This window comes from Mytilus edulis, chromosome 11 (assembly GCF_963676685.1).
Source record: "Mytilus edulis chromosome 11, xbMytEdul2.2, whole genome shotgun sequence".
NCBI lineage: Eukaryota > Metazoa > Mollusca > Bivalvia > Mytilida > Mytilidae > Mytilus > Mytilus edulis.
In genome coordinates this window covers 19,705,330-19,727,410 of record NC_092354.1, presented here as the reverse complement: position 1 = coordinate 19,727,410, position 22,081 = coordinate 19,705,330, and the positions used below count along the sequence as shown (strand labels likewise).

The following is a 22,081-nucleotide window of genomic DNA, read 5'->3' as shown; positions in this document are numbered from 1 at the left end:
ATTTATTTATATTTTCATTAAAATTTCAGTATAATATTGTAGGTCTATTTAAAACTGTCACCATTGCAAAGAAATAATTTTCATCTAAAAAAAATCTTTCCCAAATAGGATTAAAAAAATCTTTAAAATACTAATAGATACATGCACTAATTGTTTCAATTTGATTTTTGTATCTATTGCCTGAAATCTAAATTAGGATCTGGATGGGTTTTTCTATAGACTAGAGAGAAAATAGGTGACTACTGCAAAATAAGGGTCAAAATTACAAAGAATAGACAAAGTAGAGAGAAATATTAAAATAAAGAGAATAAAAGTTTGCTGAAATATAAAGAATAGAGAAAAAAAATTAAAAAGAAAAGAGTAAAATGTCCTAAAAAGATTAAAAAGAAAGAAATGACATGAATAAAGGAACCCCATCCAGACCCTCATCTAACATACATTGTAATACTAAATCAACATGATTGCTTCATTCAAAAACATAGTAACTAGTCACCATGGTAACACATAAGAAACTATGTCACAATCTCATTTGCTCAATGTATGGCAGTGTTCTGGTTGAATTCCTTACTTGAGTATATTGTATAAATCTTGCACAAGAAAAACTCGCACCTAACCATGATTCATCACAATCACTATCACATTCGTCATCAGATTCATGTATACAATGTTCTGATTTTTCAATCTCTATTGATGGCAGCATAGTTAATGAACCTAATTCTAATTGATTACTTTTGTCAATACTTAATTCTGATTGGTTAATTTTGGCAGCACTAGATTCAAATTGGTTAACTTTGGCAACACTAGATTCTAATTGGTTACTTGTTTTTACACAAGATTCTGATTGGTTACTTCTTTTTACACAAGGTTCTAATTGGTTACTTTTGTTATCAAAAGATTCTGAATGGTTACTTTTGTTATCAAAAGATTCTGAATGGTTACTTCTTTTTACACAAGGTTCTAATTGGTTACTTTTGTTATCACAAGATTCTGATTGGTTACATCTTTTTACACAAGATTCTAATAGGTTATTTTTGTCAACACAAGATTCTGATTGGTTAATTATATCAACACAAGGTTCTGTCTGGTTCCATTCATCAAATACAATTAATTCAGCATGGCTATTTTTTTCTGTAATGTCACTGTGAATAAATGACAGAGAATCTCTATTTTGAGAGATATTCTCTGGATAAGTTATGATTTGAGTCTCAACCAATTCTGAACAAGACGTTTGAGAAATCAGCACAAATGTTTTATCTTGGCAAGTTTCAGATTCAGTACATTTATCTAGGATCATGTTTCCTGTGATACATTCTGATTGGTTACTTTTATCAGCAGTACTAAATTCTGATTGGCCAATTTCTTCAACTTTACAAGAAACTGATTGATGATTTTTGTCAAAATTAGATTCTGATTGGTTATTTTCATCAACAACACAAGTACTAGTTCCTGATTTGCCACTTTCTTCAACAATACTAGATACTGATTGGTTTATCTGGTCAATTTTAGATTTCGATTGGTTGTTTTTGCTATCAACAATAGATTCTACATAATTTTTCTCATTTGTCTGGCTGTGGAATAATGCTTTCCAGCGTTTTTTAGGAGTCATTTTCTCAGCACTTTGTACACAAACAGCAGGTGTTTCATTCAAATCTAACACTTTTTCAGGAGTCTTAAAACAAGGTACTTCATTTGGAGGAAAATCTTGAACACTTTTTACAGAACTTATTTTCAGTTTCTTTCTAGACTTATTTGCAAATATATCCACTCTTTTATTCTTGTGCTTGTCCGTTTGCTGTTTAGGTAAGGAAAAGTCAGTCTTCGACCTATCCAATGATGCACTTTCAATAGTTTTCTTACTTTCACAAATTTCAACCCCATTTTTTCTATTTTTAGCAGCAGTTGGAACGCATAAATTCTTAACTTCTTTTTTTCTTCCTTGCTTAGTCACTCTTGCCATTCTTTCCTTCCCTGACATATTATTAAACAATTTTACTTTCAACTTATCTTTCTCTGTTTTTTCATTATTTCCTCCTTTCTTCTCATTGTCTTTCGTTTCTTTCCTTGAAATTTTTACGCTCCCATTACTTCCTTCCAAAGTTATTGTCATTTTCGTTTTGTTTTTATCAGTGGTTGTCTGTTTTTCTTCTTTTTTATTTTTGTCAAAACTTAACTTCTTCTTTAGACTTTTTGACGTGTTATCAACTTTTTTGTCTACAACACCTGCACTGCAGCAGTCCATAACACAATTGATTTTGCATGTCAATTTTCTAGGACTTTTTCTTGTTCTAATTTTGCCTTTAGTCGAAGAAGATATTGCTTTTAGTGGACTAACTGTTTTTCTAGGACTTTTTCTTGTGCTAATTTTGTCTTTAGACGAAGACATTGCTTTTAGTGGACTAACTGTTTTTCTAGGACTTTTTCTTGGGCTGATTTCATCTTTAGATAAATAGACAACTTTCAAATTACTAACTGTTTTTCTAGGACTATTACTTCGAATGATTTCGCCTTTAGACGAAAAAATTGCTTTTAGTGGACTAACTTTTTTCCTTGGACTCTCTCTTGTGATCATTTCATCTTTAGACATACAGACATCTTGTGAACAACTTACAGAATTTTGAGGACTTTTTCTAGAGCTGATTTCCTCTTTAGACAAACAAATTACTTCTGAAGGACTAACATTTTTTCTTGGACTCTTTCTTGGGCTGACTACCTCTTTAGACAAACAGACTACTTTTGAAGGGGTAACAGTTTTCCTTGGACCCTTTTTGAGACTGGTTTCCTTTTCAGACAAACAAATAACTTTTAAAGAACTAACAGTTTTCCGCTGACTTTTTCTTGAAATATTTGCTCCTGTTTCCTTCAAAATCAGTTTTGCTGGACTTTTTGTTGGACTTTTAGGTACACTAATTAGACAGCTATCAGATGTTTCAGTTTTGGATAACTTTGACAGAGTTTGTTTTTGAGAAGCCTTCTTTTGACTTACAACACAGTTGATTCTTTCCTTGCGTTGAGTTAGATTTTCAGTTTTCTCAAGACGGTTAACAAAGCGTTTTCTTGGACTTTTCCTCGACTGTGTATGTTGTTTTTGTTCTAATCCCTTTTTCTTTTTCACAGAGCAGCATTTCTCTTTAATAATGTTATTGTTACTGATTTTAAATTTATCATCTGCACTTGCTAATTTTCGTTTGCTGTCTTTTTCTCTCTGCAATTCAATATCCTGCTTTTCATCATCTCTTTTACTATTGCATACTTTCCTACATTTTTCTTCCGAACTTCCATCATGGAGATCCTGTAGTTCTGTTTTTCTTTTCTTGCAATTTTGAGACTGTAGGTTCCCATGATCTTTTATCAATCCATGACTATTTCCCTTCTTATTTTTTGTATCTTTAGAACTAGCTTTAAAGCTTTTACCTTTGTTCATATTTTTATCATTTGCGACAGACTTGCAAATACTGCTCTCCTTACTTTTCAATTTCTTAGATTCTCTCTGAACCTTGCACACTTTGTCTTTTGCACTGCATTTTAGAAGTCTTTTTTGGTACTTTATGCGTTCCATATTTTCAAGATATGAACACAGTCTAGAACACTTTAACAGCAGAGTTTTATGATCTATCCTCTTTCTATGTAGGAGTTCTCCCCCTTGATCAGATTCATCAGAATCATCAGTGCTTGTCGTTTCATATAAAACTTCATATTGATTCTTATTTTTTGGTAATTTCATAATTTCTGCATAGACATTACAATTTGTATCTGATTCTGAATTTCTAAGTTTGTAAAAGTTTTTAAATAGATTCTTAGCTATAGATGATTTGTTTTGTGTGTTTTTACTAAACTCAGCAAATGTTGGCTTAGAATTATCTCCCCTGTACAGATTTTGTAAACTTTCAAAATTATCTCCCTTTTTCTGCTTTAATTTTTGTAAACATTCAAAATTGTCTCCCTTTTCATCAATCAATGTGATTTGTTCCAGATCATCATTTACTGTCTGCATAGCAACCTGACTAGTATCGTCTCCAAATATTTTTCTTTCGTAAGTTTTGAACAATTGTTGATTTTTTGATTTTTCAGTTGAACTAAAATTTGACAAACTCGCATCATGATCCAATGTTTCATCTCTTAAAATGCTGTCTTCATAATGTAATTGTCTATATCGTATAAAAGCCTCCTTGTGACTTTGGTCTACAATCTGTGTCATCCTGGGGCTTTGTTCAATGCTCCCATCAGTGAAAATGTCAGTCTCTGTATGATAGCAATTTTCGTCATTCTCAAAATCGTTGTCTTGCATGTTTTCAACCTCACATAAATCTGATAAAGGTCTTTCAAAATTTTGTGTTACCGTTGTGTTTTCTTCATTTATATTTTTATCTCTACTGCACTGTGTGAAATTTTGTGCAATTTTCCTATTTTCTTGCATCTTACTGTCAAGCTCAGAACATACTAATGTTGGCAAGTTTGACGTGTCATTATTCTGTTCAATTTGACCATCCTCATTGAGCTCACATGATAATAATGCATCTTGATTATTGATAGCGTTTTGAATCACTTCATCAGAATCATGATTATTGTTTAAAATCACAGCTCTTTCTTCCAAATCACAAACATGATTTCTATGATTTGAATTTATTTTTTCTGAATCAACAGACTGAGTCTTCCAACTTTTGTATCGCTTCATGTTGTCATAGTAACTAGATGTTCTTGAGCAAAATGAATCATTTAAAATATGATCTTTGTGGTTCTGAATAGTTTCGATTCCTTCTGTCTGTCTGTCATTGTTTAACCAAATTCCACAGTATTTTGTTGTGTTTCGAAATGAAAGATCATCTAAATATGGCGGACTCCTAACAACTGATGAACCTCCATTTTTATCAGAAACTATAGTGTCACCATCATTTTGACTTTGTTTACCTTCCATATCATTGCTTTCTTGGCAATGTTTATTTTTGCAGATTTGTTCTATTTGTTTGACAAATTCCACCATTCTAGTACATGGAGATCCTTTTGGTTCAGTTTGATTGCACATAGTTCTTACATTATCTCCCCTTTTTGTACACTTTTCAGTCACTGGACAACTTATTTCCTTTTGTTCAGCATCACAACCTAATTGATCCCCATTACCATGCACAGACCTAACAACTATTCTTCTTTTGCATGGAGTTCTGTTGAACGAAGAGTTACTTCTCTTCATTTGACTTTCCTGTAGAGATAAAGAATTACTTCCCTTTGTTGGACTTCCATGAATGGATAAAGTGTTACTTCCCTTTACTGGACTTGACTGTGTTGATAAGGAATTACTTCCCTTTGTTGGACTTGCATGAATAGATAATTTGTTTCTTCCCTTCACTGGACTTGACTGTGCTGATAAAGAGTTACTTCCCTTCATTGGACTTGCCTGTGCTGATAAAGAATTACTTCCCTTTGTTGAACTTGTCTGAGCAGATAAACAGTTAATTCCCTTCATTGGACTTGTCTGTGCTGATAAAGAATTACTTCCCTTTGTTGAACTTGTCTGAGCTGATAAACAGTTAATTCCCTTCATTGGACTTGTCTGTGCTGATAACAAGTTACTTCCCTTCATTGGACTTTCCTTAATTTGACATGTCTGCGCTGTAAGTGAATTACTTCCTTTAATTGGACTTGCCTGAGATGATACAAAATTACTTCCCTTCAATTGACTTTCCAGTGCTGATAATGAGTTCCTTCCCTTTATTGGACTTTCAGCATTTTTTGATAAAGAGTTACTTCCCTTTCTTGGACTTATCTGTGCAGATAATTTCTTCAGTGCCATTAATGCGCCTTTCTCAAGTTCTTCTATACTTATATTTTCTGATTCTCTTTCCATTTCAGTTTCATCAGCAATTTCAATTCCCTGACACAAATCACCATTGAAAGTTTTTACCTCATTACCAGATATTCTTTGATTACAAGCATTATCAAAGGCTTGGGCATGAATTTCTGCTGTTACTGTTAAAGTATTCTTACACAAATTAGAACTTTTGGAAGACTTTTCCATAGCAGCATTCATTTGCAAACCTGACTGAATATTTCCAGGCTTATTTCTCTGCTTATCAACTATTCTGTTTCTTTTGTCAACACAAGATTCTAATTGGTTACTTTTTTCAATAAAAGATTCTGATTGGTTACTCTTTGAATTATGGTAAACATTCTCACTCCTGTCCTCCACCATATTACTTTCAGATCCTTTGTTTTCATTGATTAGATTTTCTATACTGTTCTTACTTTTTGTACTCTTCTGTTGAACATTTTTAGTTTTGACTGTATTACTAAAATTAGAATTTGTGCAACCCCTGAAATCTCCTATAGTGCTAATGTTTTTATTGCCTTCATTACTCTTACAAACAGGTTCAGCAGATACCACCAAACCAACATCTGTTTCTGACGAAATTTTGTCTGAAAGAGCAGTTGTAATTGGTTGAGAATTTTCGTCTCTATCAGATTTAGAATTTGCACTATTGGTTTTGTTCTGTTGAACAAAATTCTGCAAAATATTTGAAAGAATTGCGCCATTTTTGGGATCGGAAAAGGTGTTAACAAGATTTGCGTTAATTGATACAGAAGTTGATCCATTGGTTGAAGCTAATGGCATGGCAAGTGATGATGAAATGTCTTCAGAACATTGTCCAATAGTTTTTGTTGAAAGTTCATTACAATTTTCATTGGAAATATCCCTACCATGATTGTTAATTTGATTTGTAAAACTTTCTGGAATTAAATACGGGTAACAAAATGTCTTCCGTGGTGAATATCGTCTGCCATTGTTGATACATCTTCTATGCACCCGAGAGTGTTGCTTTAACCTTAGACTATTCTCAAATTTCACCCCACAAATAGCACATTCTACTTTTTCATTTTGAGGAGAGTTCTTTCCCTTCATCTGACCAGTTTCAACTTCCTGTAAAACAGTTTCAGAGTCAAAAGGCAGTGTTTGTGATAGAGGGACTTTACTGTCTTCAAAATCATGTGTTTTTCGTACCTTTTTTCTACTTTGTCTTTGTTTAGGTTTTGGGTTTCCAACTAAACCTCTGAATGTTTCTTGATCAATCGTAACAATCGATGAGTTCGTTTCACCAGGAATGTACAGTAATGGAACGCTACTGACTTTTCTTTTCGGTTTTGTCCTTTTATTCAAGTGCTGTAGCATCATTTTATCCAATGCATGGTTGTGACCCGGTCTTCGTAAATCTTCGACTAAATTTTCCTTCTTCTTACTTTTATTTCTATTGTTTACCAGTAAATCAAACTGTTGGAAAATACTTGGAATGTCTTCACTGTTTTCACTGAAACTTGTTATTTCTTCCAATTCATGAAACATGTCGGCCATTTTACTACTGCTCCCTACAAAAATTCAAGAAAATACATGTTTTACTGTACACCAATTAAAAAAACTCCACTTTCTCTTGAACTTCACACCTCTTTCCTAAATTTAACGTCATAAGAAACCTCAAATTAAATAAAATAATGTATATGGTTTTTATAACTCAATGGATAGTTTTCATTATAAAACTTATGTACATATACTTTTTTCTGAAGAAAATTCTTTAGTTTGTTATTTAGAAGAAGTTTACTTTATTTTGATTGCATTCCCCATACATATTTTCCGTATGCAAAGTGACCTCAGCGTGACTCATCTCGTAAAAATCTGATGATCGCAATACGCATGTATGTCCTTAAAATAAACTATTATCTGATTATACATGTCAAACACGTTCTCAATTTCAATGCTTTTTGATGATTGTTGAAAAAACAGGTGACAATCGTTAAACTTCGGCTTCAAAACACAAACTTTAATTACCTGCCATATTTACACAACAACACTGACCGATTGAAAAAAAAAATAAATGATAAAATCGTGGACAGAAGACTAAGTTTATGATGTTTGTATGCACTGGTTCAAAAATTTAAATAACATTATTTTTCACCAGTCACTTGTTTACTATGACTTTAAAAAAAAAATAAAAAAAAAAAATACAAGTTTAGAAATACTGTGCATTAATTTATTTGCAGTAATACCAATTTTCATGGATTAAGGAAAGTTCAATTCCTATGTCTTCTTAATTTCATAGATTTTACAAATTGTGTATACATACAAGCCTATAGGAAATATAAAGTTGAACTTGAATCAGCAAACTAGACATGATGTCATCTTTTTTTTTTAAATTCTTGAATTTATGTATATATATCATGTATATTATAACCATTAATAATTTGACAAATTATCTCAGATTTTATAACTTTTGATAACTATTTACACCACTGGGTTGATGCCACTGCTGGTGGACGTTTCGTCCCCGAGGGTATCACCAGCCCAGTAGTCAACACTTCAGTTTTGGCATGAATATCAATAATGTGGTCATTTTATAAATTTCCTGTTTACAAAACTATGAATTTTTCGAAAAACTAAGGATTTTCTTATCCCAGGCATAGATTACCTTAGCCATATTTGGCACAACTGTTTGGAATTTTGGATCCCCAATGCTCTTCAACTTTCTATTTGTTTGGCTTTATAAATATTTTGATATGAGCGTCACTGATGAGTCTTATGTAGATGAAATGCGCGTCTGGCGTACTAAATTATAATCCTGGTACTTTTGATAACTATTATGGTTAGAAAGATTAATTATTTTCCAATAAGTAGTTACATTTTTTTTACTTGCAAATATTTGCTTGTGATATAAAATAAATAGGGTGTAGTAAGAATGCCAACGAGACATGTTTTTTTCAAATCTCCACCAGAGACAAAATGACAAAGAAGATGCGATGCCAACATTTATTTCTTATCTCAACACTTCTACATGTATATTCAAAAATGTTTAACCAGGATTTTCTTGCGGTGTTGAAGACCCATTTGTGGCCTAGGGCTCTTTTCTGCTCTCTGTTCGATTTTGTCTTTATTTGTTTTTGTTTTTATCTCTTTGACACATTCCCTGTTTGCATTCTCAATTTTATTTATAAGTCAATTGACCTGTTTTTAATCACAAGAACTTTTTTTATTCCTTATCAGTATTATTTCTGGATCATCTCTTTTGACAAAAGAGATGATCCAGAAATAATACTGCAGATCTACAACTTTACCTGTCAAAGGGAGACAACTAGAACTATATTTATTATTGATGCAGATCAAAGACAAGTTTTTGATTCTCTTTCAACTTTTAATATTCAATCTTTTGCTTCCTGGCCTAAGTCAGTAGCCAATAATTCAGTTGTCATTGTTTGCTGTCTGTCCTATTTATTTTTTTGTTGTTTATATACACTGTACTCGAGCATAACTCATGCCTTTGGTGTTCTTTTTTTAATTTATTCACATTTGGCTATGTTAGAAGCCTTTAATTGCTTACTATATATGGATTTTGCTCATTGTTGAAGGCCACTCAGTGATCTGCAGTAAGGTAACTTTCATATGTCCTTTAGTCTCTGGTCAAAATATATCTCATTGACAATCATACCAAATCGGCTTATATTTTCAACAGAAGGGAACATATTATTCAAGAAAGTCCTAAGTTGTATTTGTATGAGCAGAATGTATTTGCTAGGTGTAACCGTGTTTACATATTAAATACCTATGTGCGATGAAGTAATCAGACTGGTATAACATTTAATTAAGTAGTAGTTTATCATTGACATTGAGTAATGTGTTTTATCCTTGTGTAGGCATTGTGCACATACTGCATAACGGGTTATTTTCGCAGGTGTAAAATGTAACAATTTTCATTGAATAAGGTACATGTATACCCAAAATCTTGGCGGTTATTATTTTATTGGATTTACAAGTTTTATCAATACCTTTTGCATGTGCATTTTTAAATTGTCTCTTATTATTGACGGAATTTATTTTGGCAACTTAGTTCTATCCAAGAAAATAAGAAAAGATTTTCATCCAGCAAAAATAACCCGCTATAAGGTATATGTATGTGACATTGATCTATATTTTAATCAAAGTTCTGCTAATAGATTTTCCAAAATAATTCTAATCAAAACTACAAAATACCTTTGACCACTTTAGTTATTTATGGTTCTATGCACTTGAATAATCCTCAGACTTTCATCCATTTCTACAATGTTCTATAAAATAAAAGCATGAAAATGTATAAAAAAAAAAATTTGAGGAGTCAGTCTGTATCAATGTATATTTTTAAGATATAATTAATTGTAAGATATGAGAATAGAAATGGGGAATTTGTCAAAGAGACAACAACCAGACCATAGAGCATATAACAGCTGAAGGCCACCAAATGGTCTTCAATGCAGCAAGAAACTCCTGCACCCAGAGGTGTCCTTTAGCTGGCCACTAAACAGATATATACACTAGAAAAACTACATATTGTCTTAAAATATTAAATCTATTTGTTGAAGAGCTAAGAAACAGGTTTTATATGTGCAGGTGACATTTCCCTTTTTGAGACGAGTACAAATATAATTTTTATTGTTGTTCACTTTATTCTGCAGCTCCCTAGATCATGTTGATCAAATAAACAATTTAGAATTCAAGAAAAGTAAAAATTATGTTGTTTTCAATAATATGTTCAATTTTAAAATATATAGGACCCAAATGACCCAGGGGAGGAAACTTTAATTAGTCACTATCATGATTTCAGTCAAATGTGAAATTTGTTGTACACACGAGTTCAAATGTATGCAGACATCTCATTGGTAATATATACAATGTTCAAATTACTTTCTCTAGGTGCAATGTATGTTTTAATGAGACAACCCTCAGAATTAGGACTACTATGACACAATTACCGTAACACTATTACTGAGACACAATTGTTGTCATTTGATTTTTTGTTGCACTTCAGTGTTCTGTTGTTTCGTTGTTTTCCTCTTTTAAATTGATGTGGTTCCTCAGTTTTTGGTTTGCAACCCGAATTTGTTTTCTCTCAACCAACTTTCAAACAGCCATATACTACTGTTGCCTTTATTTACTATGTATAACAGTACATTTTGTAAATGAAAGCAAAATCACAACAAATCATTTAACATGCATGCTTCTCGCTAGCATAACCAAAACCTAAATCTTTATTAGGTTAATAATCTCTTCTAAGAGACTTCATTTATAAATGTGGTACCTGCAAACATATAATCTATCGTCTATAAATTGGAAAAGTGAACAGACATGAAATGTTCACATTTTCAACCTGTTGAAAACATGAAAAAACATCCTTCAAATTACTAATTACAATGTACATGTACACTTTATGTACAACCTTACCTGTTATTATAGACATCAAACATGATCAAAATCTGTATGTACAATGTAGCTCTTTAATCTAAAAAGAAATTATACAAATGTATTATATACAAAAGAGTAAGGCCAACATGTTTTTTTGTTTATTGTTTTGAACATAAATCAGGCAATTAATTTTCTCAATTGAATAGTTTTACATAAATTGTTATTTCGTGGCCTTTTAAAGCTGACTAGGTGGTATGGGCTTTGCTTATTGTTGAAGGCCTATGGTGACTTTTAGTTGTTAATTTCTGTGTCATTTTAGTCTCTTGTAGAGAGATGTCTCATTGGCAATCATTATACCACATCTTCTTTTTTTATAATATGCATAATGTTATATGAATATCATCCCTGCTTTGTACTAGGCCGACATGCAGAGCTGGATGTTAAACATCATCATGCTACATTACAATACACCTGATCGCTATTAGTCCACCATTATTGACATCATACAGGTTCCAGTAGAATTGTGATATCATAATACAAAATACCTGACTCCACAATGGAAAAGTGATTGTTGTATGACGTCAATAGTTCAAACGGCACATACTTTTGGGTCAGCCGGGATTAGCGATAAGGTGTATGTACATGATGTAAAATGTACTGGTAGTTCACAAGAAACATTTACCCAGACATACATGTATTATTCTGCATCTGAGTCGACCAGCCTTTCCATTAAGTAATCGTTCCATAAGACACTTAAAGCCAGAATGCTATGTTAGGTGAAAAACCAATAAATTACGGATACAAGTTAAATAGGCACCTAAAGAAAAAGTCAAATCTGCACCTGGTTAAATCAGCATCTTGTCAAATCGGCACCCTTTTTATCACAATGTTTTATAGTCAAATCAGCATCCGTTAATAATAAACAACTGATGGCACTTCCCTTCTTGCCGCCAGAGCACATCACTGTAACTTTCCTCCAGTTAGATGCCAGAGCACCACAGGCCATAGTTCCCTTAATGAACTATTTGTTCATTTTTTCATTTTTTTACATAAATAAGGCCGTTAGTTTTCTCGTTTGAATTGTTTTACATTGTCTTATCAGGGCCTATTATAGCTGACTATGCGGTTTGGGCTTTGCTCATTGTTGAAGGCCATACTGTGACCTATAGTTGTTAATGTCTGTGTCATTTTGGTCTTTTGTGGATAGTTGTCTCATTGGCAATCATACCACATCTTCTTTTTTATATGTTTACTCCACCTGGATAGACAGCACCATCTTCCAGATCCACCATTGGAGTGTATTAATGTCAGCCATCAGAACCATTTCAAGAACAATGATGTTGAGGGATGGCACAACCACTTTTACACCAATGTTGCTACCAGAGGACCTGTACCGTTCTACCAGATGGTCACTGAACTTTTTGCAGAGGCAGGTGACATCCCCCTTCAACTGAAACTTGTCACTGAGGGTAAACTACAGCGCTACCAATGCAAGAAGAGTCGACAAGTGCAAGGCAAGGTTTTCAGCCTTTATATGGAATGACTATTGTGACCGTACAACATCAGAAAGCAACCGTCTACACAAATGTGCTGCCATTTATGGTCCACAGGCAAAGTAACAGTCTCAGTTATTGACATAGTACTTGCTATATGTTTACATGACTGTCTTTGATACTTATAAATTGATACTGCTGTAACATAATTTAGATAACACCTTGAAGGCTTCATTTTAATGGAAAAAAATAGGCATATTCCACATTTTTTACATTGGTGCCGAAATGACTACATTAGGTGCCGATTAAACCAGGTGCTGATTTATCTATACCAGGTGCCGATTTGACGAGAATTCTTAATTACAAATGTAACAATAATATTTGTGTCTACGCCTACGCCAACATTTATGTCTCAACTTTAAGGTTCATCATAACAAACGGACACATATCGCTGTATTTACATGCCAAAAATTACTCTGAGTACAGACTTACCTGTAAAGTTGGAAAAGTTTTAATGCCTAGCATCCACTAGATATAAAAAAATTAAATCCATTTTGTGTTTCAGAAAGATAAAATCTCTTTTGGATTTTGATGGGCATTTTTTTTCCTTCATGCAAAAGGTGTGAAAATTGACTAAGTTGTGGAACAACTATGAGATGCTCCCTCAGGTAAAAAACCGGTTTGTATTGTTTTGATTGTCCTTAATTGACCTGGACTCCAGGTATCATCACAACTATAGGTGAGTTAAAGAGTTTATCTGAGTCAGTGAGTGGACAGTATCAAAGTAATGCAGGTGTTAGTTTATTTTTGCACCTTCTGAAGAAAGGAAAAAAAATGCCCAGCAAAAACCAAGAAAGATTTTATCTTTCTTAAACACAAAATGCATTTAACTTTTATATATCTAGTGGATGCTAGGCATTAAAACTTTTCAAACAGCACAGGTAAGTCTGTACGCAGAGTAGTTTTTGAGGTAAAAATACGGCCATATTTGTCCATTTGTTATGATGAACCTTAATGTAGCCATTGGCATTGGCATGTACATAAGCTTATCCTCTTTAGGATTCCGTGTCTAGAAGAGTAATATGATTTAAACACCTAGGGAGTAATTACACATGCTTTTAGTATATTTATATATATATATATATATATTTGAATATTTGAAAAAAAATAAGTGACTTGTACATCATTTTTGTACTGTCAAGTTTTTTACCAATTTTTTTATGCTGTTAGTTTTTGTTTTGATATACAGGAATGTCCTCTTAAACTTGATGTGTTGTTTTATTTTCACTGTGCTTGATGTATATCTCGAGCATTTCAATTTAAATCATGACAAACCAAAACATTGTTGACGCTTTTTTACTTCTTCTGGTTTTAAAGTGTGTAACTGGGATCCAGTTTTAAAAAGTACTATCTGAAACAAGTCAGGTTTTAACCCCAACAATACGGATTTCTTCTAAGTTCTGTACCTCCCATCAAAATTGATAAAACCGTAAAACCTAGGAAAAAGTAAAGATCTTGATTACACACAGACTAGCCAAAATTTCAAGAAATTTATAAAACATGTACAGAGTCAATATTATAGATGATTATTTTATCTAGTACGAAAAAAAATTGCAAAAAAGATTGCACTGCAAAGTCATGCTTCTGATCACGTGATTAAAGCGCGCGACGAATGAATGAAGTTCACATTTACATGGTAAACAAAGACACGTTTTTTTGTTCATTTACTATCATTAATTTGTAATCGTCTTTGTCATCATCATATCATTTAACACAGCTTCTCTTTCATTAACAGATGCAAAATATTGAAATAGCAACATTGGTAAAAAGTTCCATACACACCACATGCGACATGAAGCTGACAAGCTGCTGATGGAGGGATGCTGCATGCTGGGACGTTGATTTCATCATCACAGGATTGTTTGAAAGTTCTGAAGGATGTAAGTTGTCGGATACACCATGGCACATCATCTTTAATAATTAAAATACAAAAAAGTAACTAAAACCTAAAAAAAAAAAAAAACTGGAAAAAAACATATAGCCTTTTAAGTTTTAGGAATCTTATAAGAAATAAAAAATTTATTAGAACATAATGTGGGAATAAGGTTACTGTCAAAATGAATATTATATCATTAACACAGAAAATTACAAAAAAAAAAAAAAAAATTGCTTGCTCACAGTGTAAGCGGGATACAGGAATCTGATCAAAAAGTAAGCGGTGTCCGGGGTCAGAACTCAATGAGACCCACACAGAAAATGGCTTTTTGAAGCCTGATTGTTACTGTTAAGGGCATCCTACCGTCAGAAATGCTTGTACGGTCAGTCTTGAATTGGTAATTTTCTGCTTCTGGTAATTTTTACATGATTCATCACTGTTCTCAAATATTAATCAGTTGTACTGTTTACTTTGGTAATAAAACGTTTAGCATATATGTTAAGTGATGCGTTTATTTTGTTTTTGTTATGCAACAAAATTACCTTCAAATGTAGAATGTCTTTCGGCAAGATTATTTACCATTTTTCATAATGAAGGTACTCCTATTAAAGGTCTTCTTGATCATGTTGATAGATCCAAATTAAATGTTAATTTTTTTCCATACATGATAAATTAATATTAATTCAATGAATTTGAAAATAGTTGAAAACAAAAAAATTACCATGCTTTTTATTGAAGAAGCACAGCCAGGAAAATTATAGAACTAAGAATATTATGGTTATTTAAGAAATAATTCATGGGGGCTTGAATATATTGTGATTTTACCCCGGGTTGTTGTCCCTTTTATGACAAATATTTTACCCTCATCGATAGCGAGGGGTAATATAATGGCATAAAGGGATAACCCGTGGTAAAATCGCAATATAATCAAGCCCCCATGGATTATTTACAGGGGTTAAAAAATCCACTAGCCTGACGCCCGGGACTAGATCATTTACGCCTCGGGCAATTAAAATGTGTAATCCGATATGCCCGACGGACTAGTAACATAAATTTCTTGACGTTTCCAAAATAGAAAGTGAAAAATCCCTTCATCACTATTCTATGTTAGCCATTTCGATTCAATTAAGTCATCCGGGATTCCAAGAATTTGAACTTGTTTGTACAGGTCCTGTTGTACATATTTTAAACATAGAACAAATAACTCTGGTATGTCTGGGTGGCCTGGTATCATGTGTTGATTCTCGTACTTTAAATATCTGTATCGATTTCTCATACCATTGATTGAGGTATTGTACATTGCTTATCGTGCCGAGATTTTCAATTAACGTTATTTGGGGGTATGATGTATGATTGGTATTGACCTGTCTTGTTGCACAGCTCTTGAGCACGAAACTATGCAACAAAATATTTCTTAATATTTTAGTATGGGAACCCCAGGAACTTTGTCAGTTTCAAAACGAAAAACGGTAGATGAATGGAGTAACGAGGCTGAAAATTCATCCCCCTAAAATGCTAAATACGACAGGGAAAAACCGCGGGAAAAAAATAATAGTGTCCAGGACAGCAGGGCTGTCAAGTCTTTAGCGCGAGACTCACACATGTTCATGCTTATTTGGCGGCATTTTCCTTTGATCTATTGTTTTTTTCTCTTTGATCTTAACAATTTGGCCAACAAATCACGCATTTACTTCCTGAAAACTTGGCAGAACTGGGACACAATGATTACCCTGGCAAGGTTGGCTGTTGCTGATGAAAAAAACAGACAATGCTCTGTGAATATTGCCGTTAGTTGCCCCAAGCTAGCCTATAAAAAGTCTGCTTTGAATGTGGGAACAACTTAGTTAGGTTAAGCACCAAAAGAATAATAACAGATCAACAAAAAATATTAAATACAGTGTATAATGTCTCCTTCAAAACAAAGGGCACCTACTTTGTATTATGCAGCAAATTCTTAATTTTTAAGGCATACTAGGGCTAGCAGGTCAGTTTTGATGGACATGTAGGTAGCGTTTGGGCAAACAAACCTATTCTTTTTTAAGGCCCAAAGGAATAAACAAAAGGATAAAATTAAAAAGATATAAATTTTATAGAAAACAAAATATGAATATTTATACATGTACATGTATCTCCCCTTTGCATTACAAGTGTTAGAATCACGGAATTATTTAGGTCTAAGCATGATGCGGGATTGCCAACTTTTTGTGTTAGCGTAAAAATGACATTTACATGTATACTGTAATTCGACTGTGATGATGTGAAACTTTTTTTCATTTCCTTTTTTTACAGGATTGGAGGAGCGTTAGGTGGCCTGGCAAGTTGGTCACGGTTGACTGGATCAGCAGACGACGACTGGATAGATAGAATCAACCATATATGGAGTGTGGTCCTTCTGACAGTTTTTACTATTATTGTCAGTTCAGCACAGTATGTTGGTGATCCAATCCATTGTTGGATGCCAGGGGAGTTCTCATTTGCACGTATAGCCTACGCCAAATCTACCTGCTGGATTTCAAATACTTATTACATTCCGATGGACAATACGATTCCGGAACATATCGAAATGAGACAGAATAAAGAGATTACATATTATCAGTGGATACCCATAATCCTCATGTTCATGGCTTTCCTGTTTAAAGTACCGAACATTGCATGGCGTCTGCTTAACGGTTATTCAGGCATTGATATGAATAAGATTGTCAGTATGTCAAATGCTTCGTTAATGTCTACTCCTGATGATCGGACAAAAAATATTTCTCAAATTGCAAAATACCTTCACCGATGGATTGAATGTCAACAAGATTACCATAGTAACATTTTAGTTCGTATGCGACATAGATTTTCAAATATCTTTTGTTTTTGTTATGGTAAGCGTGACGGAACATTTTTAACTGGGTACTACCTTTTCATTAAATTGTTGTATTGTGCCAATGTTGTCGGACAATTCTTTATGCTCAATGCCTTCATGGCTATGGATTATAACGTTTTCGGTTTTGAAGTTTTAGATTATTTGTTAAGTAATGGGGAATGGAAAGAATCTCCAAGATTTCCACGAGTAACTTTATGTGACTTCCAGATTAGGCAGTTAAACAATGTTCAAAGGTACACAATTCAATGTGTTTTGCCGATAAATCTTTTCAACGAGAAAATTTTCATCTTTATATGGTTTTGGTTGTTCTTGGTGTCTGTTTTGACATTCATCAACTATTTTTCTTGGGTTTTCTATTGTACCTTTAAAGAAAAAAAGCTACAGTACGTTAAAAAATATTTGAAAATGGAACATGAAATTAGAACTGGTATGGACAAAAAACTAGCTAGAAAATTTGTGGAGACCTATTTACGTGATGACGGCGTTTTCATTTTACGAGTTGTCGGGAAGAATTCTTCAGACATGGTTCTGACAGATCTGGTGGTGAATTTATGGAAAATATTCAAAGATACTTATGTGCCAAGCAAGCAAAGCAACAGGTCACCAGGAAGCGATGATACTGATTATTTCCGGTTGAATGGTGGCGACACGACTAAAGAGAATTATGTCTGAACATATCATTACAAATGTATAACAAACAATATTTGTTTTCCAACAGATTTTAGAATATGTCCTACTAGTTTTTAATGACATTTTGAACAATGATTTGCTTGGAATTTTTCTCCCAGAAAATAAAATTATTGTGATAACTAAAATATTAAAAAAAAACATCTCTTAATCTGTACATGTACAGTATAACAATGTTTTACATTTGTATCAATTTGAAGTAAAAGGTATTGAAAGATCAAAAATCTTTTTTAAATCATTTTGATTTTTGACATTTTGGATTTTGATTTTTTTTAAGAGATTAAAAAGGTTCAGTGAACAATTTTAAAGAATTCAAATATTCAATATTTTGGGAATTTAAGCTACTTCATAGTCTACTTTAGTATCCTTGTTGGTATTTTGGGGGGTGGGGGACATGTAGATAGAGGGCATGTCACATGTGGCAATTTTTAAAAAGATTTTTTTTTATTTAAAAAAGAAGTTGTCAAAAAAGCAACACTTTCATTACACATAAAAGCCCCCCTTTTCAATGTTTCCACTCGTTAACTTGAAAACCGTATTTACACATTGCCAGTTACATGTAGTATGGTTAAGTCAAGATGTACAAGGCTGACTTGGCCTAAAGGCAGCTGAATATATATTACAATTTACAGTAACTATGGTAACAAAAACTAACAATGGTGAGTCACCTTTAAAAGTGAAGTCAGAAAGAATCTATTTAATCTGTAGTAAATCTGCAAAATCTAGTCTGACAATAAATCATAAATCTTGATTTATTTTTAATTTTCAATAATTGAATTACAAGATGTGTATGTTGTGATTTAAGTTAGAGGTCAAAGACCATGATAAATGTTCATATTTAAGTTGCAAGATGTTATGATTTTATCTTTTGTGTCGTGAGAAATGTTAGTCAGACTATAAGTTCTTGTCGTTAATTATAACATGTAGATATTTATTTGATTGTTTGTTTTGCATGTTTTAGTTTTTCTTCGTTTGTTCAGTATTTTTGTGATTTTACTTTTTACATGTTGTTCTGTTGTTTTTTTTTTATTCAGGAAGGATATTGTTAGAATTTTTATTTTTATCATGTTTATATTTTTGTGATCTCATACATGTACTCATAATACAATTTACTGTAGTATACATTTGCATATAACATTCATGAATACAAGTAGTATTGATACACCATTGAAAGTATCCCATATAAACAGTATTGGATCCAAGGGTGTCCGTCTGTCTGTCCCACTTCAGGTTAAAGTTTTTGATGAAGTTGAAGTCTAATCAACTTGAAACTTAGTACACATGTTCCCTATGATATGATCTTTCTAATTATAATGCCAAGTTAGAGGTTTTACCCCAATTTTACGGTCCACTGAAGATAGAAAATGATAGTGCGGATGGGGCATCCCTGTACTGGGGACACATTCTTGTTTAATTTTTATTAGAAACTATCATTTATATATATCCAATGTGTTTCAAAATTCATAATGTCATGCATGTACAAAATGTACTTCATGTTTTTTTCTGAATTTTAATTACCATGATTACTTGTACAAAATTTCTTTTCTAATATTTATATAATCAAATGAGAATTTTACATATACCGGTAAGTATGCAGCAGACTTTCAATTATACCACAACTGTTCTTTTCTAATCTTAACTGCAGGGATTTACCATGTTTACATATCTAATATGTGTTCTTGAATTCAATTGTACCACAACATTGTATACCGGTAAGTATGCAGCAGACTTTCAATTATACCACAACTGTTCTTTTCTAATCTTAACTGCAGGGATTTACCATGTTTACATATCTAATATGTGTTCTTGAATTCAATTGTACCACAACATTGTATACCGGTAAGTATGCAGCAGACTTTCAATTATACCACAACTGTTCTTTTCTAATCTTAACTGCAGGGATTTACCATGTTTACATATCTAATATGTGTTCTTGAATTCAATTGTACCACAACATTGTATACCGGTAAGTATGCAGCAGACTTTCAATTATACCACAACTGTTCTTTTCTAATCTTAACTGCAGGGATTTACCATGTTTACATATCTAATATGTGTTCTTGAATTCAATTATACCACAACTGTTCTTTTCTAATATTTACTGCAGGGATTTACCATGTTTACATATCTAATATGTGTTCTTGAATTCAATTGTACCACAACATTGTATACCGGTAAGTATGCAGCAGACTTTCAATTATACCACAACTGTTCTTTTCTAATCTTAACTGCAGGGATTTACCATGTTTACATATCTAATATGTGTTCTTGAATTCAATTATACCACAACTGTTCTTTTCTAATATTTACTGCAGGGATTTACCATGTTTACATATCTAATATGTGTTCTTGAATTCAATTGTACCACAACATTGTATACCGGTAAGTATGCAGCAGACTTTCAATTATACCACAACTGTTCTTTTCTAATCTTAACTGCAGGGATTTACCATGTTTACATATCTAATATGTGTTCTTGAATTCAATTATACCACAACTGTTCTTTTCTAATATTTACTGCAGGGATTTACCATGTTTACATATCTAATATGTGTTCTTGAATTCAATTGTACCACAAGTGTTCTATATGTCATGTGTTATTTTATACAATAATTACATACCTAATGTGTTCCTTTATTCATAGAAGTAAGTGCCTTCATATTGTAAAAATATCATGATTATTTGGTGTTGTTTGTACCAAAGATTGATACATTCCAATTTACATGTAAGGGAGCTACCATTTGATTTTTATGTGGGGGCTAGGATGAAATTTGAAAAAAAGGCAGGACAGGAGTTTTGAGTAAAAAAAAAAGGCAGGATGAGACACTTGCAAAAAATAAAAAGTCAGGACAATTTAGGTAAAAAAATGTCAGGATAAACTAAAAAAAAAAAGGCAGGACCGAACAGAGTGAAAAATAAAAAGGCAGGACAGAGATTACAGCTAAAAAAAAAGGCAGGACAAAATTTTTCATCCTAGCCCCCCCATAAAAATCAAATGGTAGCTCCCTAACTGAATACAATGTTGTTTTCAATTGCTATTGTTAAAGCCTTACTTTTACTAGTATTATTACTCATGTTACTAGTTTTAAATGTGCATAAAAATCTTTGAACAGAATTTCCAAAAGAATTCATTTGAGTAAATTATAAAACACTTTCTATAGGAACAAGTTAAATTTTGGAAATAAATACATATTGTATCCTAATATTTATTGGCTATTTGTTTTTGCTTAACATTAATTGAAATAGGATGACATTTCAAGTCAAAACATTCATTAAAGTACATTATACATGTACTAACAGTACTACATACATATGTTATTGTCATAAAATGGAGAATGGAAATGGTGAATGTGTCAAAAAGACAACATTTATTTTATGATATTTTGCAAACTAATGTACTAATCATGGTCTTTATATAAATCCCCCTCCCCTTACCTGCATGACCTGACAATTTGTGAAAGACCTTTGAATATCATAGCTGCAATAATCATCTATTTTGATAGTTGAATAGTGCATTTATAAAAAAATTAGAAACATCATACTTCTTTGATTTTAAGCTTTTTCACATTTTGGCTATGCAGGTATGTGTATTAAATATAAAAACCAATATTGTCTTATATATAGCTAGTTTGTTGAAAAATTGACATAAATATTGATTGATCTGTCCTATTTTCATTTCCACAGACCAGCTTAAGTTTTCTTCTTCCAAATTTTATGAAACTCATACTCAATTCTAAGAACCAAAACTTGCAGAGAATTCAAATTTTGGCAGGGTGCCAATTTAATACCATTTTAGAGTTATGCCCCTTTATAACTTATAAAATTCTTAATTTTTAAATTTCTACAATCCTACTGAAGTTTTCTTTCTCCAAACTTAATGGAACTTGTATTCTATTACTCTATACTAA

The 22,081-nt window shown here is 32.5% G+C and overlaps 2 protein-coding genes across 4 annotated transcripts; one reads left to right on the top strand and one right to left on the bottom strand.

Moving 5' to 3' along the window:
* Positions 1-217: 217 nt before the first annotated feature.
* Positions 218-14,082, bottom strand: LOC139495286 (serine-rich adhesin for platelets-like). Of its 3 annotated transcripts, none has more exons than XM_071283593.1 (4): positions 14,017-14,082; positions 11,228-11,285; positions 10,004-10,077; positions 218-7,353 (listed from the first exon to the last, which is right to left on the bottom strand). In XM_071283593.1, the coding sequence occupies exon 4, from the start codon at positions 7,337-7,339 to the stop codon at positions 518-520; it is 6,822 nt and encodes a 2,273-aa protein (XP_071139694.1). In that variant the 5' UTR covers positions 7,340-7,353; positions 10,004-10,077; positions 11,228-11,285; positions 14,017-14,082; the 3' UTR covers positions 218-517. The 3 variants fall into 3 exon arrangements, with proteins under 3 accessions (XP_071139694.1, XP_071139693.1, XP_071139695.1); XM_071283592.1 differs by having other exon boundaries at positions 13,892-14,081; XM_071283594.1 differs by having other exon boundaries at positions 10,004-10,067; positions 13,892-14,081.
* Positions 14,083-14,273: 191 nt separating this feature from the next.
* Positions 14,274-20,798, top strand: LOC139495287 (innexin unc-9-like). The gene is made up of 4 exons (XM_071283595.1): positions 14,274-14,377; positions 14,477-14,621; positions 16,907-19,758; positions 20,561-20,798. Coding segments are annotated over exons 2-3 (1,254 nt in total). The 5' UTR covers positions 14,274-14,377; positions 14,477-14,619; the 3' UTR covers positions 18,159-19,758; positions 20,561-20,798.
* Positions 20,799-22,081: the final 1,283 nt, after the last annotated feature.